Source organism: Neomonachus schauinslandi, chromosome 5 (genome assembly GCF_002201575.2).
Source record: "Neomonachus schauinslandi chromosome 5, ASM220157v2, whole genome shotgun sequence".
NCBI lineage: Eukaryota > Metazoa > Chordata > Mammalia > Carnivora > Phocidae > Neomonachus > Neomonachus schauinslandi.
In genome coordinates this window covers 175,735,474-175,760,358 of record NC_058407.1, presented here as the reverse complement: position 1 = coordinate 175,760,358, position 24,885 = coordinate 175,735,474, and the positions used below count along the sequence as shown (strand labels likewise).

The 24,885-nt window shown below is 56.9% G+C and overlaps 2 protein-coding genes and 2 long non-coding RNA genes across 7 annotated transcripts in view; all 4 read right to left on the bottom strand.

Moving 5' to 3' along the window:
* Nucleotides 1-24,885, bottom strand: part of C5H7orf50 (chromosome 5 C7orf50 homolog) — a 133,841-nt gene that overhangs the window by 20,101 nt on the left and 88,855 nt on the right. The window lies entirely within an intron of this gene.
* Nucleotides 6,478-9,609, bottom strand: LOC110572010. The gene is made up of 3 exons (XR_002479823.1): nt 9,512-9,609; nt 7,656-7,907; nt 6,478-7,323 (listed from the first exon to the last, which is right to left on the bottom strand). It is a non-coding gene; the product is annotated as an uncharacterized LOC110572010 (long non-coding RNA).
* On the bottom strand, nt 9,840-11,522 carry LOC110572011. Its single transcript, XR_002479824.1, has 2 exons — nt 11,384-11,522; nt 9,840-10,318 (listed from the first exon to the last, which is right to left on the bottom strand). It is a non-coding gene; the product is annotated as an uncharacterized LOC110572011 (long non-coding RNA).
* LOC110572009 (tumor protein D54-like) lies at nt 18,846-19,646 on the bottom strand. 4 transcript variants are annotated; one of them, XM_044915740.1, is made up of 2 exons: nt 19,221-19,607; nt 18,846-19,160 (listed from the first exon to the last, which is right to left on the bottom strand). In XM_044915740.1, the coding sequence occupies exons 1-2, from the start codon at nt 19,536-19,538 to the stop codon at nt 18,918-18,920; spliced, it is 561 nt and encodes a 186-aa protein (XP_044771675.1). In that variant the 5' UTR covers nt 19,539-19,607; the 3' UTR covers nt 18,846-18,917. The 4 variants fall into 4 exon arrangements, with proteins under 4 accessions (XP_044771675.1, XP_044771677.1, XP_044771676.1 ...); XM_044915742.1 differs by having other exon boundaries at nt 18,846-19,062; nt 19,225-19,607; XM_044915741.1 differs by having other exon boundaries at nt 18,846-19,373; nt 19,446-19,607.

Sequence of the window (24,885 nt, the reverse complement as noted above, 5' to 3'; positions counted from 1 at the left end):
GTTCAGGGATGGATGCTGGAGTCTCAGGTCCGGGACCAGGAGCTTGTGGCCACCGGGAGGCACAGAAGTTCAGGGACTGATGCCAGAGTCTCAGGTCTGGGACCAGGAGCTCGGGGCCACCAGAAGGCACAGAGGTTCAGGGATGGATGCCCGAGTCTCAGGTCCGGGACCAGGAGCTCGGGGCCACCGGGAGGCACAGAGATTCAGGGATGGATGCCTGAGTCTCAGGTCCGGGACTAGGAGCTCGGGGCCACCAGGAGGCACAGAGGGCTGCTGTCCTGCACACGACTCGACAGCTGGCTTCCACATCTGGCAGCCGATGTTAGGGTGCCCTGTTCCCACTCTTGCTGGGGGATTCCAGGTCACAACAGACCTTCCTTCTCTGCAGGCTCGTCGAGGAGCAGAGCCTTTGTCTAAGAAAGAAGGCAGACCCGGGAGGCAGGGAGGACCCCATGTGGACTCGAGGGACAGGGGCCTTGACCATCCTGTCTGCTGGGACACCCTCCTTCCCCGGCAGGCACACGCCCTCAGGCACAGGGTCACGGCCGCGCACCTGCCAGGTGTGGGGGGCAGCAGGCAGAGCGCGGTGTGGTGAAGGGTGTAGGGCTGTAAGCAAGCCCCGTGGCTGCACTGGCCCAGCAGCTCTGAACACCTGTGAGCTTGGCCCACTTTGTGAAACCGTTCAGGGCCAAGCAGGGACGGGACCGAGGGCTGCCCATAGCACCACACATGCCTCGAGGTGCCATCTCTCTGGGTCTCCCTTCAGGGTGGCCCTGAGGACGTACCTGGGTAAGGTGTCCCCGAAGACCGTGGCTTCCCCTGTAGAGAGGGGCACACTGTGGCCTGGGGGCACGTGGAAGCCATTCCCCACAGAGGAGACGGGCAGATGCAGGTGGGCTCCTTGGGCTCTCTGCCTGCTCTGGGGCCGCCGTGCGGGGGCAGAGCCACCAAGTCACCCCCACAAGTACCTAAAGACCTAAAACATGCGGCTGACACCCTGCCATGTTTACGGTTCCCCTGAGAGGGAGCACAGACCCATCCCCAGTGGGGGCCCGACTTCAGCCCGGACCCCCGTGGACCTCGTCTCACTCGTGTGTTCTCAGGGCCATCTGGACATACTGGAGGCACAGTTCTGCTTTGCTGTCACCCTCCTGTGGGGCCTGGGGCCTGCGTGGGCACCCATGCTGGCGGACATGGGCTTGGGGGCATCCGGAACCACAGAATGAGTGGTCTCCCCATGGGCACAGGCGACAGCTGCCCTCTGCTGTGTGGGTAAGGGCACACAGGACACCAAGCTCGCAGGAGGTCTGTTTGGCACCTTTGTGCTGGCTCGTTCTGGTGAAACCACAGCAGGGACAGCACGTGCTTAAGAGGCGTGAAGCCCACAGGAGTCTGCTCAGCGTGCCACTTTCCCTTTTCTGGGGCCCCCTCTGCACCCTGACCGTGGTGTCAGGCCCTTGGGGTGAGGCTTTCCGCTGGTTGTGTGTGGCTTTATGGGCAGACAGCCCTGCGGACCCCTCTGCTCGGGCAGTGTGGCGGGCGCTGGAGACTTGGGGTGACACGAGCCGTCACGGCGTGAATGAAGACTACCCGTTCCAGACCGAGCTGACCACAGAAACTGTGCCACAGCGCAGTGGACCCCTGGCATCGTCCCCCACCCCTTCTCTGGAAACTGGGGTCGTCCAGGGGCAGCGTCCGTGGGGTCAGCTGATGTGCCCCCTCCCGCGGACCTCGCCAGTGTCCGGTTTGGGCCGGACTGTCTAGTGTGGGCTTTCTGCCAAATGAGAGACTCAGGGGAGGGGTCTGACACACAAACAGGCAGTGCAGCCCAGGGTGACGTGGGCCGTGACGTGGATGTTGGCCATCCCCGCTCGCTGGGTGCCTCGTCACTAGTCTGCACCTGCTCCCGAGCACGGCAGCTGCCCCGGTTAAAACGTGGATTGCTCTGAGCCTCAGGGCCCGAGGAGAGGCTCCTGGGGTGACAGCTCGCCCCAGCCCCAGCCCCAGGCGTGCAGCCATGGCCTCCGGCCCTCGCTCGGGGGGCTCCACGAGGGTCGACAGCAGCTCTCTGTGTCCCAGAGAAAGGCCCCTTGTCCTTCCCAGAGCACCCAGGAGCGACGATCAAGTGCTCCTCTTTACACAGGGAGCTGGGAGGGAAGGGGGCCCCGCTGTGTGGGAGGAGGAGCGGCTGGCCCAGGCCGGGGCACAGAGGCGGCCAGAGCCCAGGACGGGCCAGGAGCTGCTCAAGTCCGCTCCCCACAGGTCGCTGTGGTCCTGCCACCAGCTGCAGCGGAGAGTCGGGATAAACCAGCCATCCTCCGGATTTCCCCCCTTGGAAAGCAGGAGACACTAGACTCAATGCTTACGAGGTTTTGTAAAGCAAGGGAAACTGATTTTCCTCCCTGAGATCATGTGTGGAAATCCAAAATTCGATCAGCATTGGAGCAGCTTTTGGGGAGGGGATGAGGGCTTCTCCCTGGGCTCCGGAACCTTCTCTCTGCTTGTCTACATGGTGGAGTAATGCCTCCTGACATTTGGTGACCACATTTTATTTTTCAAAATGTGGTGAAAGGAAAAATTACTTGAGCAGCAGCAAAAGAATCTAGAACGTAGCCAAATTTAGATAAAGACCCCCAACTCTTAGCTATGGGCCGTTCTCGACGGTCCCCCAGGCCAGACACTGAAACGTGCACACACCCCTTTGCTCACCCCACAGCTCCACCAGGCAGGGGGCTCGGGCCCCTGGGACTTGCATCCCGGGCCTGGGCAGGTGCCATCCAAGGCAGAAAGTGGGAGCTCAGGCCTGCAGGGGCCCAGCGCCACGGAGACACAGAGGCAGGGGCCCAGCGCCACGGAGGCTGCCTAGAGGGCAGACGCAATACGAAAGTGGTAATGGAATTCTGCAGCTTTGTTTTTCACGCTAAGTCTCTGCATTCACTGTGGGCTGTACGCTCAGAGCACATCTCTGTCTGGACAGGGCCACCCCCAGGTCTGGCCCAGGGCAGCCAGCAGCGACACGTGACAGGACGGGTCTTCCCAGGCTCCCAGTGCTGCTGGGCCCAGCGCCCGCACCTGCGGGTCAGCCCGAAGGCCCCCTCTCCACAGGCACCACGCATACCCGGCCACTTCCCGCGTTGACATTTGCAGAGAGCTCTGGGGTTTGACAGAGCTCATCTCCACAAGCCCGCTCACAGAGGTCTTTACAGATGGGGAACAGCACACAGCGCTCAGAAGGTGTCCCGCCACCCAGAGGCCAGTCTGTGGTGGGTCTGGAGGAGGGTGGTGAAGGGCAGAGATGTCCCAGCAGCCTGGGTTCTGGCTCCTGACCCACCAGGACCAGTTCTCAGAGCGGGGCAGGGGCTGCACCAAGAGCTGAGAAGGGCTGGGCCTTCCAGAAGGCCGGGCTTGGACTCTGCCCCAGTTCCTCTTAGGCTCAACTTTTATGAGCTGCCGACTTGATCCGGGCATCTAAAACCACAGGACTAGCCCCAGGCACACACACAAGCCTCCACCTGGCCCATCGGCAGAGGAGTTGAGCCTGGAGCCATGTCCTGGCTCAGCACGAGCTTCCTCCGCAAGCTCCAGACAAGCTCTGGGCAGCGGTTCCCAGGACCAGTCGCTCTTCAGGAGCTGGGGAGGGATCGGGGGCAGGGAGGAAGAGTCTGAAGCTCAGAGGCTGCCCAACTGGGGTCCAATCGTGCCAGCTGTGCATGTGAGCCCCTGCTCCCTACGAAACAGGAAACGTGCCCCGTGCTGACAGGCTGACGTCTTACTGTGGCTTTGTAGGGAAAAGCCAGCCGCGTGCACACACCTCTCACCACAGCTGGTGGCAGGAAGGGCAAGGCTAACCCGGCCGCAGCAGAGGTCACACCGGCTCGGGTCAGACGGGAGCACAGTGCTCACTGCACAACTGAGGCTCCGGGGACCAGGACGCAGGCTGAGAGTGAAGACAACCCTCCAGCTGGGCCTCAGCATGGCTTCGGGGACAGGGGGCTGCCAGCACCTGTGCCCTGGGCCTGTGAACGAGGGGCACCCTCAACCTCCAGGGCAGCCCCCACTCCCACCATGGGGTCTGCAGCCTGGCTGGATGCACCAGGAGGCTGGGGGAAGCTGGGGGCAGGGCCTGCGTGGGGCCTGGGCTCTCCCTACTGGCTCCATCACCTCAGGCAGAGCGGCCTCCCCTGTGGGCCAGGGACCCTCTGCCTCTGCCAGGACGTGTGAGCCAACGCGGCACGCAGCAGGGGAGGTGCGTGCTGCCTGAATCCGGAGGGTCTGCCTCCCCGGGAGGAAACAGCATTCCCCGGATGGAGTCCGTCACGGACACTGACCCATCTCCCCAGCAACAGGTGTGCAGGCAAGGCCTGGGGATGGGGCAGGAAGGGCCTGAGCTCACCCAGCAGGCCAGTGACAGAACCCAGCCTGAGTCCCGCCTGCTGTCCTTCCTCACCACCGGGCCACCGTTCCCGAGAGGGGAGCGCCCATGGGCTCCGTCGAAGCAGCTTGCAGGTGCTGGTTCTCGCCTCTGGGCACTCAGGAGTGCCCACCCCCCAGCCTTGGTCTCTTCCCACTGAGGAGACATCAGAACTGCCTGGGCCCAGGGGTCATGTCTCCTGCTCCAAGCCTCCATCCACCTCTGGGGGTGGGCCGGCCCACGGCCACCTTCCCTTCCTGGGGACGTTCCTTGGCCCCAGTCACGTCTGTACCGTCCTCTGCACAGCGCCCTGCCTTCCCCAGACCTCCTCCTGCTTCAGGAGCGAGCACAGATCACGATCCAAAAGGGCACTCTCCTCATTCCCATCGTGGTCCTGTGGGGTCGCCTGCTGAGGCCCCAGCCCCCACATGGAAGGGAAGGGGGGGCAGCCCCGGGGAAGAACGTCCCGCCTGGCTACCCCACCTCATGTACAGCCGGCTCTGGCTTAGTGGGAAAAGGTGACTCTTGATCTCGGGGTCATGAGTTCAAGCCCCACATCAGGTGTAGAGATTACTAAAACAGGATAAACTTAGACACCACGAGGAGAGGCAAGTGGGCAGGCCCAGTGCTGCTGTGGGATCTGCTCCGCCCCGACCTCGACTGAAGACGCAGCCGCTGGGTTGGCTTAGGAGAGAGCCCAGAGTTGCGATAAACCCCGAGGGGTTCCCAAGACCACTTCCGTGCAGCCTGTGCCCCAAGCAGAATGTGTGAGAGCAAGACGCCCCCCTCCCGCCCAGGCTCACCCAGGTCCCAGTGGGCCTCTGAAAAGAGGGGCGGTGTAGACCAGCATGTGTGGGCCCTGCTCGGCCAGGGAGCGGCACAGAGAGCTCTCGGGGGAGGGCGAGCCAGGGCACGGTCTCGATGCCGGCACAGCGGGGACCAGGGTCAGGAGGGGCAGCACCTGAGCAGGGACTGACAGGCAGGGGCCCTCCCCACCAGTCTGTTCATCGTGGCGACAGAGCCAAACTACTGGAAATAGTTTCACGCAGCGTCAGAAGACAATTTGGGGTCCAGGTACACTTTCCTCACCTGGAAATGCGATCCGTGACTGGAGGGGCTCCTTTGGCACGGGGCCTGAGGCTGGAGCCGGGAGCACAGGGAATGGGGTCAGGCCACTTCAGGCAAGGGCTCCCCGAGAGCGGGGCTTGCGCTGGGGGGTTCACCGATGCACCCCGGCCGTCCAACAGTGCTGTTACTTGCTGCCTGCCCGATTCCAGCAGCGTCCTCACCCACCTGTCACCTGGTAAAACCCATCAACTGACCACCCGACAGAGCGGGCGTGTTAGAACACTGCGCAGTAGAAACAACGGTCAAGGGCGAGCCTGAAGCGGGGCGCTGCTGTCAGGGATGCCCTCAAACGGTGGCTGGGGTTTGGGGTGAAAGTGACCGTGACCGTGGGGGGTGGGGGGCATGAGCCGGGGAGCCTCCTCCCCTTCCTTCTCTGCCCCTGAAGGCCTGGGTGGCAAGGGAGGCAGTCTCTCTATGGAGTCCTCCGTTTATAGATGTGCCGCATCCGTGCGGCCCCCGGGGCAGAGGATCCGTAACCACAGTCGTCTGTCCATAAACTGCCCAGAATGCTCCGAGCAGCACCTTCCACACAGGAGGCCCTCCAAGGCCACAGTGGGGTCTACTGACCCTTCAACCCTTGGCACTCTGAAGTCAACTGTCCCAGAGCCCGAGTTCAGGGACAGAAGGGGCTCTGCAGACAGGGGTCCGGGGATCAGCAGAAAAAAGGAAGCTGGCTCTGGCCTGCAGGCCTCCCCATGACGGAGCCCCTCTTCCTTCTGGTTCTGAACCTAGGAGTTCGGTGGGCAGGCAGGAAGCCCATGCCTCCGTCTGTGGCACCGCTGGGTATTTTGTTCCAGTTCAAAGACTGAACCTTAATCAGACTCATTACCTCAGTTATGAAAATTCAGAAGGGTAACTTAGGTAACAAACTACCCTTCCTTTTCTAGAAACGAACAAAAAAGGGACAGTTTCCTGTAATTTTTCAATGCAGTGTTTTATTTTGAAATAAGCAGATGCGCACGCAGCTGTGACAGGCAATACGGACGCCCCGCGTGCCCCCTTCCCGGGAGCCTCAGTGACACGGCTTGCAGAACCAGGACCAACAGGCCTTTTCAGCCACCAGAAACTCACAGCAACACCCAGCCGACTCGTTAGAGCCGATGAGATAAAACGTGCGGGGATGAACCGTCACATCCTTCTCAGGCCGATTTCCCCAAAGTCCCCCTTACCACCCTAAGATACCTGCCCAAGCTAACACGCAGAGTACAGTCAGTCCTCCGCTACCGCACGAATGGGAGAGTTTCCCCGTTTCATCTGTCTGCAGCATCCGGGTTGAAACGGCAACTTCAGAAAATATGCACGCAGACGCTGGTGAAGCTGCTGCTTTGAGGCACCACAGAAGCGGCCAGGAGACGGGGGCTGCGGGGCCCTGCGCTCGGTGGGGGTCTCGGGCAGCGCTGAGCGGAGGCAGACGCGGGCTCTGGCCTCGAGGAGCTCACGGCCGGATGTAAGTGAGCTCCTGGAGGACAGGGAGAGCGGCGGCCAGAGCGGCTGTCAGGTCGGCTGGGGCTCCTCGCAGAGCACAGCTCCTGGATCCGGACGCCCGTGCCAGGGGTGGGGCCTGGGGACCCCCCGAGGCGGCTTGCAAACGCAAGACGCGATACACGGGACACGCAGGGGCACAGAGGTCGTTACCAAAACAGGCACCACCTGCGCGTCGCTACCGCATCTGCCGCAGGGCTGAGACCGTGACCGGCGTGCAGCCGAGCACAGGTGAGGTCTCCACCCGCCACGTGCCAGGACGCACCTGTGCCCTCCACGGGTCCTGCCAATGCCACCGTGGTCTGCCGCCGACATTCGCAGCAGAAGGAAATGATAAATGTTAGCAGAGACAGCAAAAGCAGCTATTTCTTTAAATTCCAGGCTCGAACTCTCTGAATTTGAGAGCCGGGATTAAGAATGAACCCCAACTCGAGCCCGGCTCCCCAAGCCTGTAGGTCTGCCACCCCACACCTGGGAGCCCTGGAACAGCCAGGCTCTTGCCCCACCTGCTTCTCCCCATCTAAATGCACCTGGCCTCGGAGAACAGGATGGAAGCCGCCGGACCCTCTTCCCAGAAACACACATGCCGGCACACACGTTAAAGAACAGACTCCAGGATTGCAACGGAGCTCACCTTGTTTTCAGAGGAGATGAGGAATTGGAGGGATGAAGTCTTTTGTCCACACTGACATTCTTCAAACCCCAGACCCTGGGCTGTTGGTGGGACCTGACTCCTTCTCAGCTTCTTGGCGTAGGGCCATGGGGCCACCTCCCTTGCCGCATAGTACACCTTCGTGCTGGGCAGGCCCTGTGCACCAGACAGCCCAGGGCTGGGAGACCAGTGCAGGTCATGAGCGCCGGTGTCTCAGCGTTTCCTACTGCTTCTCTTAACCCCAAGACAGAAATGGGTGTTTGTTAGAGACAAATACGCACTGCAAAGCCCTAAGACACACAGGTATACAGATGTGGGTACAAGAGCCAGCCGTGATGAACAGCCCCACAGAGCTTCAGCCTGAGATGGGTGTCAGGATGCCCCAACTCTCCCACGCTGTCCCGGGACCAGCTTACTGGGTCCTTGGGAGACAGGGTGGTCCCGAGCCAGCGAGGAAAGCTCCTCTGCCCAGCCCCACACCCACAGTTTGACGCCACGGTGTCTGCACACACACAGAACCTTCAGCCCTGAGATGGCATCTTTACAAAGGTCAGATTAGGTTTCTGGAAACAAAGTCCTCTGATACCACAAGTCAATCCTTCTATTCAGGACACTTTTACCATTTCACAGCTGGTCTGTCCATCCATCCAGTCAGCATGTCCAGCCCTGTCCTTGGAGGGCCCACTCTCTAGTGGAGGCAGACACATGGATGGACAGGAGGAGCAGATAGGCTAGGGTTTGGGGGGGGATAGGGGTGGACAAATCTCCACGTTCCTGTGCAAGAGGGAAGGAGGTGTGAAGGAGGTGTGCAGGTGGTGCCCACAGGGACTGGTGACCGATGGGGAAGGCCACCTGGCAGACATCGGTGACACCTTCCTCCTTTTACCTTATCAGCCAGTCCTGAATGGCAGACTCCAGCAAACCGCCCCTCCCAGCAAGTATGGTGGACGACGCTGCCCAGGCACGGGTAAGTCAGCACTGTCACTGGAGGGTGCAGGGCCTGCTGCCCATTTTGGTTCAGTGTGGAATGTGGTCAGTCTTGGCACTGCCCCTCCCAGAGCACCATCCGGGGCAGCCATCCAGGGCAAAGCGCAAGCCAGGCGCCTCGGGACAGAAGTGAAGCGCAACCCTGTTCCCCAGGAGCCTTAGGTGGGGACAGGGGGACATGTTAACAGGCTGAGCTGTGGTTCTGTCTGAGCCCGGGGACACTGGCAGCAGGGACAGGAAAGGCCATGGGGGAAGGGAATGCTGATGGTACCAGGAGAAGGCCAACTGTGGCAGCAGGGGTGGGAGGTTAGGGGAGGAGGAGCACGACAGGGAGGACTCCACGCTCTTCATCAGAAGAACGTCGACTCCACAGAGAAAGAAGCTGGTAAGCGGGTCCTCCCCTGCCTCCCCCCCAAGTGGAGGGGTCAGCGTTTCATACTGGGCATTTACGGCAGAGCGGTTTGCCCGCACCAGCACAGTCTTAGGGCCTTCTGAGAGCAGGCTGAGTCCCCAAAGAGGCTGCAAGGGGCCCTCTTTGCCCAGCCTCCCACCAGAGAGGCACAGGCCCCGGCACCAGGCTGGCGGAGCCCCAGCACTTCATGGCCAGACAGAGAAGGCGTGGACACCGCCCCCCCCACAGGGCAAGGCTAACCGCTCTGCTGAAGCAGGACCCCACTGGGTCTTCCCGGACCTCCGGGCCCCGAGGCCCCCCCGGCCCCCCGCTGCTAGCCCTCACTGCCTTGGGTTGACTCCCCCCGGTGTGAGCTTCGTCATCCCGAGTAGGACTGCCCGACTGGGCCCTCATTTGGTTTTAGGGAACTCATGATCTGGACTAACGTTTCTCTCATTACCAGTGGGCCAGCGCAGGCGTGGAGCCCAGGGGCACTGGGAATGGTCAACAGCCTCGTGTGGAAGGTCACCGCTGTGGCTTCTAGGCATGAGTGCTAGATTGGAAGGCAAAAGTCACATGTGCAGCCCTGCCCTGTGTTCACAGCAGGCCCCCAGCCACGCCCACCGCCTTCCTAGTAAACTCAATCTGCCTTCCTTTCATTTCCGGAAACGTGGGACTAGCCAGGAATTGAAGGCTGCACGTTGTGTTTAATCTGGAAACACCATTCTGGCAGGCTGATGGCCAGAAAGGGCAGAGCCAGGCAGAATATTAAGTACAGGAATTGTAAATGACTCTAGAAATAACATTTACTACACCAAAAATATACTTCTCAACAACTTCCGAAAAATCAGCAGAGACTCGTTCCTAATTTGGCAGTGCTGACCTTGCCACACGTTAACAAAGATCAGATTCTTAACGTGTGAACGCATACTACACAAGTGCAAAAACATCTACCCCCCACCTCAGCTGGGGTGGGCCCAGCGCTCGGGGAGCAGGCACAGGGCACAAGCTCTCCCAGGACGACTGCGGGAAGACGCGCGGACACTGCTTCTCTCAAGGGAAAAACCAACAGTTCTGCACGGGACTTCCCAATGTGTTTTCGTGCTGCTCCAACCGAACAGTCTCTGGACTGTATTCTCCCTCAGCGGCGTCTCGGCTGAGCCTTTGGGTACAAAGTGAACAGGGCAACTCGATCTAAATCCTCATGTCAGGGGCCCCGCTGCCTTCTGGGCCCTGTGGGCTGTTCAGGACCTGCAAAAGGTCTGAGCTATGGGAAAAAAACCAAAACATGTATTGGCTCCAAGATGAAACAGCAAAATCCAAACAAATGCTTCACTGAAAATATACAGTGTATCATTAAGTCAACTCCATCAATTGTTAAACATAACTTTCAAAAAAATTTCATCACATTTGGAAACCATGGGTTAGGTTTTTCTCATTTTGCAAGAATTCCTGAATGTACAGCGAAAATTCACGTGCCCAAATAAAGAGTTACAGCCAAATCATTTCACAAGCAAAATAGTAATGTCCTTGTTTACGTTTTCCTCCCCCAAACAATGATGCGCTATGTGTGGGTGGGCCTTGCAAAGGTAAGGCCGCCTTGGGCTACAAAAGCCCTGAAGATGTCCCACGCAGAGAGCAACACCCATCCCAGGAGAGGAGAGAGAAAGGACAGGTGAGTCCCAGAGTGCAGAGCAGGGACAGGGTTTAGACCACTGCCCAGCTTTACAGAGAAGACGGGCTGGAGAGCCAGGGGACTCCCGTGGGGTCACATGGCCTGGGGCTGAGCTCTCTGAAGCAGCAACCAGAGGGTCAGCGGGCCTCAGAGGCCTTCCCCAGGTAGGAGCTGCTAAGGGCACAGCTCGGAGCCTCCCTCACGTCCCCCATCCCCCACCCCCGGAGCAGGACACAGCTCGGAGCCCCTCTCCTCTGGCGCAGGACACAGCTCGGAGCCCCCACGATTACCCCCCACCCCCCGCTGCAGGACATAGCTTGGGGCCCCATCCTCACCGTGCAGAACGCCGAGGCTGGGGAGCAGGGCGCTCCGTGACCCCGGGAAGTGGGCAAGGTGGACCCGGGTGGCCGGGTGGGGCTCCCAAGACGATGTAACCCCGGCAGCGGCGTGGGCCCACCCTCGCCCGACCCCATGGGGGAAGGGCACGCCGCCCTCACCGTGAGACGTCTTACCAGGGCCCGGGGCCTCCCCAGGCCGGGCCCCCCGCAGGAACCGGCCCCCCCTTCCCGAGCCGGACACGCCCCGCCCTCCGCGCGCTCGGGCAGGGCGGATGCCCCCACCCCCACTGAGCCCCGCTCCCGGGTTCGGCGCACTGACCTCCGCGTCCCGGGCAGTCAGCGTGCCCGCGGCCCGCCCGGCTGCAGCGCCCACGCACTGCGCATGTCAGGCCGGCCCGGCTCGGCTGGAACCGGATCCAGCCGGCCGGGCGGTGACGCAAGTGCGCGGGCGCTCGGCCTGTGAGGTCCCAGCGTGTGGGCGTGGCTCCGGGCGGTGGGCGGGACCCCGGCGGGCGAGGCCCCCGCGTGTGGGCGGGGCTCCATGCGGTGGGCGGGGCCTGTGGCCGCAGGTGGGCGCGGACCCCCAACCCCAACCCCAGCCCCAATCCGGCTCTGCAAAGGAGGCAGGAGATGTGCGGCGCCAGGTTCCTTATTTAAGGAGGTTGTTCAGAAGAGAATGGCGACTCAGGGCAGCTTCTCGGTCCACAGCTGGGCCACCCAGTGGCACAGACAGAGCCCACGCCCAGAGGTCTGCCTATTTCCAGGCCCTGCTCCCGGGCTGCTCCCCACAGGAGGCAGGAAAACCACTGCTGCAGCGCCCCCAGTTGCTCGCCATTTGTCTGCCCACAACATGGACCCCCATCTGACTGGCAGGCTTTGGTCCCGCGTGCTGGCCCCATTCCCACACCTCCACCACTTGCAGCACCCTTGGGTTCCTTGAATCTGACCTGCTGTCTCCTCCCCAGGGCCTTTGCACAAGCTCTTCCCTTTGCCTGGAGCCTCATGACTAGTCCTCCTCAGTTTTGGAGAAACCTCTGCTTCACCTCCTGAGCACCCCCCCAATACCATGGCCCTGCAGCCCTTCTCAGAGTGGTGACAGAACACCCACTGGAGTCCTCGGATTAACATCTAGTCCCCTCAAACTGGGAGCTCGACGAGGGTGGGGCTCTAAGACATCACCCAGGCAAGGCCAAGTGTTAACAGAGACCCACTGAATAAATGAATCACAAAGCTTTTCCTTCACCATGTGAACGTCTGAATCTCTCTCGAGCATGGGTTCCCTCCCCAAGACTGCAGATGAATCTTAGGACGCAAGAAAAAACCACACGCGGGCAGCCAGGAGCCTTCTGGTTCCACCCAGGGGCCTGCTGGAGGCTCTGGTGGCAGGGCTGGTTGGGGACAGGAGCGGACACGTCCAACTGCCTCTCTGGCAAAGGTCAGAAGCTAGGCATCCCAGGACGCTCTGTCCTCTGGCTGTTGAGGCAGCTCTAGAAGCCGTTTCTCCATTCACCCACTGTGTGCCGGCTGCCGGGTGTGGGCTTCCTGCTCTGGGTGTGGGTGTCCCAGCTTCCCAGCCCGATAAGGATCTCCACGGTCCCGGAGCCAAGTCAGACTCTTCCTGTGCTTTCCCTCCTGGTCATTTCACCCCTACCCATGGGCTACTCCACGCAGAAGCCTGCCCAACAGTGACAACGGGGCAGGCACACAGGGGCTGTAGGGACGGAGGGGAAGGCAGAGGGCGGGGTGGGCACGGCCTCTATGCCTGGTGGTCTCACCTGTGCTGTCCTGCTTAATCTCTGGGAGGCAGGCATCGGCACCCACACTTCACAGATGAGGAAACTGGGACTCGGAACTGTTTTTTAAAAAGTTTCCAGGATTGCCAGTTTCCTGGAAAGAACTCCATTCTGGGACTTCTGAGTCCTAGAAGATCTACGTGCTGATTTTCTAGTGCATTCCAGTGTCACTACTCAGCCTTAAGAGCCCTTGGATTGATTGCTTTCTTCACACCCCATCTGGCTCCCGTGACTCAGCAGCAGCCCTGGGAGATGGGAGCGGGAAAGGGAGGGAGCTGGCTTGGCACACCACACGCCGGGACGGGATGCACGGCTCCCAGTGCGCTCTCACACCCTCCACCCTGTACCCACAGTTCACACCTGGGCCTGGGGCTCAGTGAGGGCCCCAAGTGTGCCAGGCCTGCCTACTCCCAAGCCACTGTCCCTTCCGGGTCCTGCAGGTTGCGTTCCAGCACCCCTAGGGCACACACAGAGGCCTAGGCCCTGGGCAGGTGGGGCTCTCTGCCACAGCACATACTGCCAGGCCATGCTTCCCACCAGCTGTCTGACCCTGGGCCTCACCAGAGGGCAGCAAGCACAGGGCCACTCACTGTGCCCGTGGGCTTCAGTGCGGGGGCCCCGAGAGAAATGGTACGAGTACAGCCTGAGAGCCTTTGCGGTAGAATGACCAAGAGCCCCGCCTGCTGTGCGAGCCTGGCGGCAGCAGCTGCACCCACCCCAACGGACCCTGGAGCCCCACCCTCTCCAGGCAACTTAGCTCAGCAGCTCCTGGTTAGGAAGAGCCGGTATCCCCAAGGACCAGTACTCATTTCACAAATATTTGTTAAGCAATGTTTTCACACTAAATACTCCTCTGAGTGCTAACTATACTGTGGGGTACAGAACACACAAAAATGCCTGCAGCCACAGTTTGAATGTTGGTTTCCCCCAAATTCATATGCTCGAACCTAATCCCTGGTGTGATGGTATCCGGAGGTGGGGCCTTGGGGAAATGCATGGGTCATGACGGCAGAGACCCGAGAGCTCCCTGGCCCCTTCCACCACGCGGGGACACAGCCAGAAGATGGCCCTCCATGAACCAGGAGGAGGCCTTCCCCAGAACCTGACCATGCCAGCACCTCGGTCTTGGACGTCCAGCCCCCAGAATGGTGGGACACCCGTGTCTGTTTATAAACCACGCTGGCTGTGGCATCCCACTAAAGCAGCCTCAAGTGACTGAGCTACATGCCCGTAGCGAGATGACGCGAGAAGATTAAAATACTGCGGGGAAAATTAGGTAGGCTAGTTGGAGAGTAAGTTGATTTTACGTTTTGTGATTTTACATTTAAATGTCTGGGGTAGGATGAAGGTCAAGAAAAACAGTGGTGGGAACCCAGCATCTGAGACCCAAGGTGAGGGCATAGCCTTTGGTATGTGGGAGAAAGGGGGTACAGTGAGCACACAAGTCCTGGGGAGGGGGCATGGAGGCCCGCATGAGGCGGTGGAGAAGCTAGGTGGCTGGGGTTCTAGAACCATGAAATTCTCACCAGACCTTCCCCCAGAGGCAATACGACCTACCCTTCAAAACCAGGGTGCCAGGGCCCCCCAAGATCATGTTGATCATTCTGAGTCACGAAACAAAGAATAAATATGTTTGACATAAACATTACGAACTTGAATGTTTGGTTGATCCGCATGCTCAATTTCCGGGCATGCCGCCTCCCAGAGGACCAATCATTGGTGAAATCCACAGAAAATGCCGCAGGGGCATCGGAACGCCCACCTGAATGCCGACGGACACAGCCTACAAAGCTCCTGCACACAGCACTTCCCTCCCACCGAGCCTCCAGGCACAGGCCCTGCCTGGACGTGGTGTCCGGTGGACAGAAACCGTGTGTGGCAGAGGGGGGCTGAGGGGTAAAGCCCCGGTGAGCAGGGTCTGCTGTCAGCCAACAAGCAAGGGGAAGCAAAGCCAAGGACAGCTCAAGGCCGTCCGGGCTCTGGTCTCTGGGCCAGGCCAGCCCCTCCCCTCGCTGGCAGGGCAGGGCAGGGCCTCCGTCACTGCAGCCTTGGGCCGTGGAGGCCCCGAGGCCTCCTGCAGAGCCTCACGTCCAGGCCAAGGGGTGTCTCACTGTGATTCTACTAACCACTGACAGAGGAACACACAGCAGCTCCGCACAAGCTCTGGCAGAACACCGGCGAGGAGGGGCTACTTCCCGGGGCATCCGTGAAGGCGTTACCAGCCTGAAAGCAAAACGAGACAAAAACAGCACGAAACAGAGAAAACCACAGACCAAAATCCCTCATAAATATAAATGCAAAGATCCTAATCAACAACACATAAAAAGAGTTGTAGACTGCAACTGAGTGGAGTTTATTCCAGGGACGCAAGGCCGATTCAGTACTCAAGAATCAATCTATATAATCCACCCTATCAACCGGCTAAAGAAGAAAGAGCACACCACCATATCAACAGAGGCAGAAAAAGCACTCGGTAAAATTCAAATCCCATTCATGATATACATCCTCAGAAAACTGCTAATTGCGGGAAGCTTCCTTAACTTGATAAATAACACCTATGCACCCACCTGCCCCGCAAGTCCAGGGGCAAGGCACAAAGGTCCTCTTACACATTAACACTGGGAGCCCTGGCCAGCATGACAAGGCAGTAAAAGGGAATCAAAGGCATTCAGACTGGAAAAGAAGAAATACAACTGTCTGTATTTATAGATGGTGTGGCGGTCAGTACACAAAATCCCAAGGAACCTACAAAATAACTCCAAGAACTCATGAATCCAGCAAGATCGCAGAACACAAGAGCAAAATGCAAAAGTTGATTGTATTTCTATGACTTAGCAATATACGTACAGAAACTCAAATTTAAAATACAACACCACCTACAATTGCTCAAAAAAAAAAAAAAACTTAGTTGTAAATCCAATAAAACATGTTCGGGATCTGTATGCTGAAAACCAAAAAGAAATCAGATGAGAGAAATCAAAGACGCTCTAAGTAAATGGGAGACGTGCTGTGTTCACGGACTGGAATCCAACCTGGCAAAGCCAGTTCTTTACAAGAGGAGAGACTAGTTTCATGCAAAAGCCCAGCCAGACTTTTCACACATATATACAAGATTATTCTAGGATTTATATGGAAAAGCAGAGGAACTAGAATACTTAGAGTAATTCTGAAAAAGGAAAATAAAGTAGGAAGAATCACTCTATTTGATTTCAAGACTTACTGTATAGCTACCGCAATCCAGACAGCGTGCTATTGACGGAAAGCGAAAGAGAACCCAAAACTGCCTCATTAGCACGTTGAATTCTGACAAAAGTGTGAGAGTAATTCATTGGAGGAAAGACAGTCTTTTCAACAAATGATACTGGAGCAACAGGACATCCATGGGCAAAAAATGGACCCTGAACCAAAGAAGATGTACAGATGGCAAATAAAAATACGAAAAATTCTCAACATCATGTATCACACACACCTGTTAGAATGGCCAAAATCCACAACACCGTCTCCAGCACATGCTGGAGAGGATGCAGAGCAGCAGGCTGCTGGTGGCAGTGCAAGATGGGGCGGCCACTTCGGAAGACGGTTCGGCAGTTTCTTACAAAACTAGGCCTATTCTCACCACACGATCCAAGCAATCATCCTCCTTGGTATTTACCCGAAGGAGTTGAAAACTTAGGTCTACGCCAAAACCTGCACACGTGTTTACAGCAGCTATATTCTTAATTGCCAAAATTTGGAAACAACCAGCATGTTCTTCAGTAGGTGATGGATAAACAAACCATGGTCCATCCAGACAGTGGAATATTGTGCAGCACTAAAAAGAAGTGAGCTCTGAAGCCACGGAGGGCATGGAGGAACCATAAATGCATGTTCCTAAGTGAAGGAAGCCAGTCTGAAAAGGCTTCGTACTGAATGATTCCAACTAATGACGTCCTGGAAAAGGCAGAACTACAGAGACGATAACAGATCGGTGGGTGCCAGGGGTTATGCAGGTGGAGGACTGGGATGAGTGGGCAGACCACAGAGGCTTTTCTAGCAGTGAAACTGCTTTGTATGATACTGTTGTGGTGGATACCTGTCCTCACACATTTGTCCACACCCACAGAATGTACAGCCACCCAGTGTACCCTAATGGGGAACCATGGACTCTGGGTGATGATGACGAGTTGAAGGAGGTTCACCGATTGTGACAAATGTACCATGCGGGGGGATGCAGATAATGGGGGGGAGGCTGTGCATGCGTGGGGACAGGGGAATATGGGAAATCTCGGTACCTTTTGCTCAACTTCGCTGTGAACCTAAAACTGGCATTTAAATAGTCTATTAAAAAAAAAACAGGGGTGCCTGGCTGGCTCAGTCAGAGGAGCGTGCCGTGCCACTCGATCTCCGAGTCATGAGTTCGTGCCCCACACTGGGTGTAGAGATTACTTTAAAAAACAAAACAAAACATAAAAACCTGACCCAACCCTCACAAATATTAACATACAAAAATTAACTCAGACGGATCATAGACTTACATATCGAATATAACGCTATTAGAAAAAAACATAAGAGAAAGTCTTTGGGACATAGGAATTAGTGAAGACTTCTTTTTTTTTGTTTCACATGGGTTCTTCCCCAAAGGAATGCTTTATTGACAAATTTCCCATCATCCACTTTTCGGACAAGATAAATCAGTTACTACGGTTGCATCCTGCTTTCTCACCACACCCCATCCGTGATTCTAACCCTGAAGAAAAAAGACCAAATGCTGTTCTTCCCATGGCGTCAGCAGGGGTGACCACAGTCCACCCAGGGCGTCTGAAGGGACGAGCAGACACTCAGCTTACCGGAGTGGACTTTGAGTGCATGCCCCCCCACCCGGGAGTGCACAGGTGCGTGTGCAGGAGCGGTCTCTGCCTGCTGGGAGCCAGTAAGGCACGGAAAGCTGCCCCTCCAGACACACCCCACGCGTGGGGCCCTGACTGCAAGGCTGCTGGGGTGTGGCAGCTTCACAACGGGAATAAGATCTTTGCAGCTCCTGAGAAGCGGCGACAGCAGAGTTCCAGCCGACCCCATGCAGGGCCACCTGCTTCTCACTCGTCCCCAGCGTGCAGCAAATGGGCAGGCTGGAGCCGAGGGCCAGTCATGCATCAGCCATCCGTGGAGGGTGCCGGCTTTTCTTTCTCCTGGCCCCCTGCCCCCACCCCCAGAGGCCCAGGAGCCCTCTGACCAGCAGGAGCTGCCCCGGTCTGTGAGAGGAGAAAGAGGCAAGCTTCATACACTGGGACGATGTGCATCAGTGAAATAAAACACACCAACGGTCCAGGCATGCTGCCCTTTGGGCTAGATGCAGGAGTCTACATGGTGCTCAAAACCCACTAAAGAACCCTTATTTTTATATATAAAAACATCATAAACAAATAAAGCATAAGGTGATGTAAGGCTTGTATTTCAGCTTCAGTCCAAAGAAATAATGTTTTCTAACTGAGGCTAAAGCTGCTCTGCTTAGCTTTAATTTTTGAAAAATTCACTGCATTTAAAAAATAAAGAATTTGCTTTTGTTAAAGCTAGATCATTAGTGTAACAATTAGGTGGCTGCTGATAACCAGTTTCTTTTCTGGAGGGTTTCAGAAAATGGACAGTTTTCTCATTTAGCGTTTGAAATAAAAACTGAAGATCCGGTAGGGCTTTCTGGATGAATCTTCCTTCCGCAGATTCCTCCTCTAACTTACAAAAGGAGAGGTTGAGGAAATACCATTTATTTTATGCTTATCACTCTCCGTTCCTTCCACGTTCTCATGAGCTAACAAGACTGCCAAAGGGCCCACTGTCCTGTCCACTCCCCGCACCCCAGGGAGGACAGTTTACAACTTCAGCGTAAAGCGTCTGCGTGCAAGACCGTATTCTGTGAAGCTCATGCGAACACAGCGGCCACGGCTACATGTGAGTGGCACGACTATCCTCAAAGCCGGCTCCGTGCGCCCGCCCGCGGCCTGGTGGGCCGCGGCGCTGCAGAGTCGCAGTCGAGCCGATGAGGACGTGCTTGCACTTGTTCCGTGGCCGGGCAAAGCTGCGACGGGCTTAGAAAGGCGTGTGATCGGGCAGGGGCTTGGCACCACTCCCGGTTGGGGAGGGAAGGTTCTCACTGCCATTCTCTCTGCCACCTACAACCTTAGACTTTATGGTCCCAACTCGGTCTTCAAACGACTTGAAGGTCGCAGAATTCCTCATATCCCCGAGCTTTCTGCTAATGGCGGAGCCCATGGTGGACAGGGCAGCCGACGTCTTCTGTCCCGCCTGAGAGAGAGTTTCTTGAGTCTTCTTGTAGAGGTCTGACTGGGTCACTTTCTCATTCCACTCTCCAAGTTTCTCAGAAGTTTTCATATAGGTGTTAGAGACCTGCACGTCATGCCAGCTCTTAGACAGGTTCTGCTTCAGGCCCTCCAAGGCAGAGAGGCCCAGCTTCCTCTTCAGCTCAGCACAGTGCCTCTCCTTGGCCGCCAGGACCTGGCGCAGAGTGACAATTTCCTCTTCCACCTTTGCAAGCTCAGCCTTAAGCTCCTCCTCCTCAGTCTCGGTCAGACCCTCAACAGCAGGAGTCTGGGCAGCCAACGCTGTGTCGACAGGGACATCTGTCAGGGAGTCGGACAGCAGACCTTTGTTAGGAGAATTCAGGTTGATATCTTGGCCGGCGGAGTCCATGTTCGGGCGGCGGCCGGGCCGCAGCGGGGGTCACGGCCGGGGTCTGGGGCGCCGGAGAAGCCAAGCGGGCCGCACCTGGACTCGCCCGCCGCGTACACACCGGCCAGCGGAACCCTAGTGAAGACTTCTTAAACATGACACCAAACACAGATCCATTGAAAAAAAAAAAAAAAATCAAGGGCACCTAGGTGGCTCAGTTGGTTAAGCGACTGCCTTCGGCTTAGGTCATGATCCCGGAGTCCCGGGATCGAGTCCCACGTCGGGCTCCCGGCTCAGCGGGGAGCCTGCTTCTCCCTCTGACCCTATCCCCTCTCATGCTGTTTCTCTCTCTTTGTCAAATAAATAAATAAACAAAATCTTAAATAAATAAATAAATAAAATCAATAAACCAACTTCACCAAAAGTGAGAAGCTTCTCTTCTCCATGAAAGACCTTGCTGAGGGGGCGTAAAGACAAGCCACAGGCCAGGACAAAGTATTTACAAGCCCCGCGGGTAACGAAAGTCTCATATCTAGAACACATGGAGAACTCTTGCAACTCAACGGTAAGAAAACGCACAACCCAATTAGAAAATGGGAAAGGGACAGACATTTCACCGAAGAAGGTATAGGGACGGCAAATAAGCACACACAGAGCTGCGGGCTATTACAAGGCCTCAGGGCAGAGCCAACGAAAGCATAAGGAGGGGCCGCTCCACACCTGCGGGAACAGCTGAGACCAGCGGGGTCGACCCCCAGAACCGGCAAGGCTGCAGACAGCACGGGCCCACACACGGCGGGCGGGAATGCAGAATTGCTACAGCCACCCTGGAAAACAGTTTGGTTGGTTCTTCCAAAACTGAACATGCACATACCCTATGACCCAGCAATTGAGAAATGAAAAGTTATGTCCACACAGAAACCTGTCACAACTGCTGGGCTGCTCTGTCTGTAACAGCTCCATGCCGGACGCAGCAGACACGAGCTTGGAGCAGTGAGTGAGTGAGCAAACCCGCCCCTCTAGACCACTACTACGGTCAGAAATAAGAAGGGGCGGCCCAGTGGTTCACAGCAACAACCTGGACCTCTCAGGACGTCAGGATGAGGGAAGACAGCCAATCCCCAGAGGACACGCACCGTGTGGCTCCGTCTATGTACCATCCTCACGAGGACACGACTACGGAGCATGCGTGTGTGCGTGTGGGGCAGCACGGCGGTGGAGGAGACTTTCTGCGTCTTGACGTCGGTGTTGTGAGGGTACACAGAGCATTGTGCCAAGGTGCTCACGACAGTTTCCCGGTTTTGATACTGTTCTAGAGTTATGCAGAACATAACCCTCAGGGAAAAGTGGGGGAAAGGTACAAGGGACTGTGCTCTGCTATTTTTGCAACTTCCTGGGAATCTATAATTATTTAAAAATAAAAAGCTGAAAAAAAGAGGGAGAGCTCTAGAACAGAAACAGTACCGAAAAAGCAACTTCTGCGCCCCAGTCTGGGGGGGCTGGGTGGGGCTCCGACGAGCTGTCCCCACAAGAGCTGCATATGTTGGTGACAGCCCCACACTCAAGCCAGGAGTAAGGCCACTGGCGGGACCCTGCCTAGCTCAGTCCTCACTTGGCTCCAGGCCTGGCCCAACGCCCAGCAGCCAGCCGCCCACCCCCTCCCCAAGGCCCGAGCGCTGAGCCCAGGCTTCTCGGGGTTTGTGGAGCCTGGGCCCCTCTTGCCTTCGCTGGACAGGCTGACGGGGGGAACCAGGCGGAACGGTCACCCAATCTCTTCCGAAGCCCCCGGACCGGCAGGATACCGGCACATTGCTCCGCCCGATCTGGGGGCTGGGGCGTTCTGCTGTTGTGGAAACGGCAACCTTCTGGCTTCACCACTCCTGAGCTTCTTGCGTAAAAGACAGGAGATGCAGCCTAAGGGGCAGGCGGCTGCACTCCCGGACGGAGCGGGCTGTCGAAAGGCCACTTGGGCACCAGCTCCTCCAGCGTGCCCACCCCCGCTCCACGAAGGAAGCGCTCCCACGCGCACTACTTTTAATGCCGATGAAAGGCTTCGGAGGAGGAAAAGCAAACCGCCAGCATCGAGATTCCAGTTCTTCCCGCTAACTCCCGCGGGGGCTCAGTGCCTGCAGTCTGCACGCTCACAAGGCCCCACCCGGGCCGACGCTGGTGCGGGGGCGGTGCGGGATCCAGGCTGGGCTCTGTGCCCGCGCCCTGGGGATGGGGACCTGCGAGGCCACCGAGCTGCGCCCAGGCCGGGTCTGACCTGCCCCTGCACCACGCGCAGCAGCGCGGGGTCTCTTTCTTTGGCCCCCTCTTTTGGGAATTTTACAGGGGATCCCAAAGATACACAAAAGTCTACCGACTCCTCGCACGTTCAGCAGTATGGCCCACCTTTCCCCTCCCGGGCTAGCCTTGGATGATTCTGAAGCAAAGCCCAGACATCACATCTCTCTTCAGTATACACGTGCGACACTTAAGCACCAAGCTCTAACGCGACGCGCTCCTGGGGAAAGGAGGCGAGGAGCCCCGCGGCGCAACTGCGCTCCCACGCCCAGGAGCGGGAGGAAGGAAGGTTTCTCCTGGCCCAGGAACAGCCCGGCCTATGAGAAGTCCCCACTCCCGCCTCCTCCAGTGGGCTCTTGTCCCAAGCAGCATCCCTGCTCTCCCTTCCCTCTGTTCTAAGACTGGCCTCTGGGTCACCCCGCTATGCCCGTGCTGACTGCAATTCCTTTGCCATTCCAGAATAAAGAAGGAACTACTTTTCAGATAAAATAACTGGCTGTTCTGTTTTTAGGGTTAACATTACATACATTTGTGTGTTTGTGTATAGTATAAAATACAGCATAAGATTATATAAATAAAAAATATATAACTACAAACAATAGCTTTTTCTAAGAAACAGAGTATCTTTATTAACCGTGTTATGTGGAAGCTGGATCGTGAGTTCTTTCTGGCTAAAATTGGGGCAGAAAAGTTTGACTGGATGAGTCCAGTGAAATGCCAAGTTGTTCTCTGCCTTTGTGGGTGTGTATACCTACGATGACAACAGAGAAACCACAGGCCCAGCTCTGAACCAACAGCCAGACATCAGCCACACGCTTCCATCTAGCCCATGGGCTTTCCTAAGGTGGGACCCTGTCTCTGACCAAGCCCTCCACGCTGCCTTATCAAAGTCTACTACACTTTACTGGAGCCCTGAAGAACATTAACTTACATTAATAGAACCACACAGAAGTCACGATACAGAACCCCACTCTAAACCAGACTCGTAAGAACTAACAAATTAATTTTGAACATTCCTTGTCCCTGATCAACACATCACCTAAGATCAAATGTACAGTGTAAGTACATCATTACTGAAAGAAGGTGCACCTTCAAAAGGAAGATGACCCTGCCTTTCCGTCGAGGCTAGGGCAGCTGGAACCCTCCACAGTCTGGTCCCTAGCCCCCAAGAGAATGACTCTGGGCAGCAGACTACTCTCAGGTTCCCAGCCAGCAGTCCAGAGTCCCCTGAGCGTGGAGTGCAGCCTTTCTTATCGACTGCCACTCCAGAATCACCAGAAAGACTTGCCAAGTCTCCAAACTGTGCTAAGCAAAGGGCCATTGTGATGTTTCTGGAATCCAGGGAGAGGCATCTCCGTGATCTCAGCAGAAAACTGGGCCGGAGTCTCCCTTTTCACTGCAGAGTGCAGTGCGCAATTAGGGCACCAGCCTTGTGACCGCAGCGAATGTAGCTACAAAGGCTCAGCCCCGGGGCCCAGGGCCCCCCAACTCCTATTCCTCAGGAAACCTCGCCAGCAATCCAGGGGAGGCCAACTCCATGTGGTTTTCGCAAAGTGACATCTGAGTATGACACAGTCAGAAACCCAGGATGCAGGTCAATCACACGGCTCTTACACCCCAGTCCACGTCTGCCCAAGATGGTGGTGCTGTCCCCACAGACATCTGGCTCTTCCCCGGGAATTGGCCTGCACAGTTGGGGAGCAGCTAGCAGCGAGATACAAAGCTGTAGCTCCCTGGAGCATATTTACATTCCCTAGCTATAAAATGCTGATCTTGGCTCAGCTGGAGGGTGGGCTTACTTTGAAGATCTCCCACCCTCCATCCCCCAGACTCTCTGCCATTTTTCCTGACCCCGTTTGCTTGCTTGGCAGAGGAAGTCTTTCTTTGCAGACAAGGCAGTGTAGGTGACCTGAGCACTAAGTGCCTTCAATGGAGCTGAATGTCAGCTCACCCCAGTTACAAGCAGCCTCTCTTCTGGTCAAACACCCTATGGGCAGACCTCATTAGACCTGGCATTCCAGGGACTCTGAGCAGGAACTCTGCTAAGACCACTCAGACAACAGAGACAACACTTTACTTGGGCAGACTGGGCCCAAATCCTGACCCCACCATCCCCTGTGTGACCTTGGGCAAGTTGCTTAAGCTTTCTGAGCCTTGATGCAACTTAAAATGAGAGTACTATATTTCACTGCTGCTAAGACACATTTTCTCTCTCATTTTAAAATCTCTAAAATCAGAATGCTTAGAATGGACGGTGTCAGAATTTAACTGGCCGAGTGTTGTCAGTGGTTCATAAAGCAATGGTGCAGCATTAATGATGTCTTGGATGTGATGAAATGTGCAGGAAACACCTCAAGAGGCTGCTCTGGGGGCCTGGCTTAGGAGCTGGCAGGGTCAGGCTCCCCGAGCCGTGTGGAGGACCAGCTGGGGCCAGATGCCTACTTCTACAAACCCGCTTCTGGTGCTGGGCTGAGAAGTTACTACAATGACAACAGGGCCAAGGGGGGTCTACTCGTGAGCTGGACAGAGCGTGAGGCTCTGCTCGGAGCCTGGCCCGCCAGCTCAGCCCGACCTCCCTCTAGCCGGTGGTCAGGAAGCGATCCCGTGAGCACTCAGGCAGCACCAGCCTTGGCTGCCATCCTCGTCTGCTGAGGCTCGCTCAACCCCTGCGCACAAAGCAAATGTGCGTAAAGTTCTGCAACCTGCATGCTTTGATTTTCAGAAAGAAATGCCCTTGGATCCCGAGCCAGAATGTGCCGCTAAGAGTTCTACGCCGCAAGAAGTACGGCCGAGTAAGTCCTCCTGTTCTTTAAACTTTCCCAACGTTTAATCCCAACAACAGCTACGAGACTAACGAGGCTGCAGACAATGCGCTGCGTCTTTCGGTGGTTTTCCCGCAGCCAGCGCCGTGGACAAGGTAATTCCTTAGACGGGGAAGTAACCGGTGACTTCGGAAGCACAAGCGCACGCTGCGAAGGAGCAGGTGCACCTGTAAGGGCCAGATTACAGCCTTCGGAGGGTGGGGGGGCCTGTCCCCTGCAGATTAGAGCGCGTTCTGACTCAGCACAACCAGCAGCAGCGC

Bases quoted from the DNA above. Each gene is read 5' to 3' on its own strand.
- LOC110572009 (XM_044915739.1), bottom strand. From the start codon at position 19,538: ATGGACTCCGCCGGCCAAGATATCAACCTGAATTCTCCTAACAAAGGT.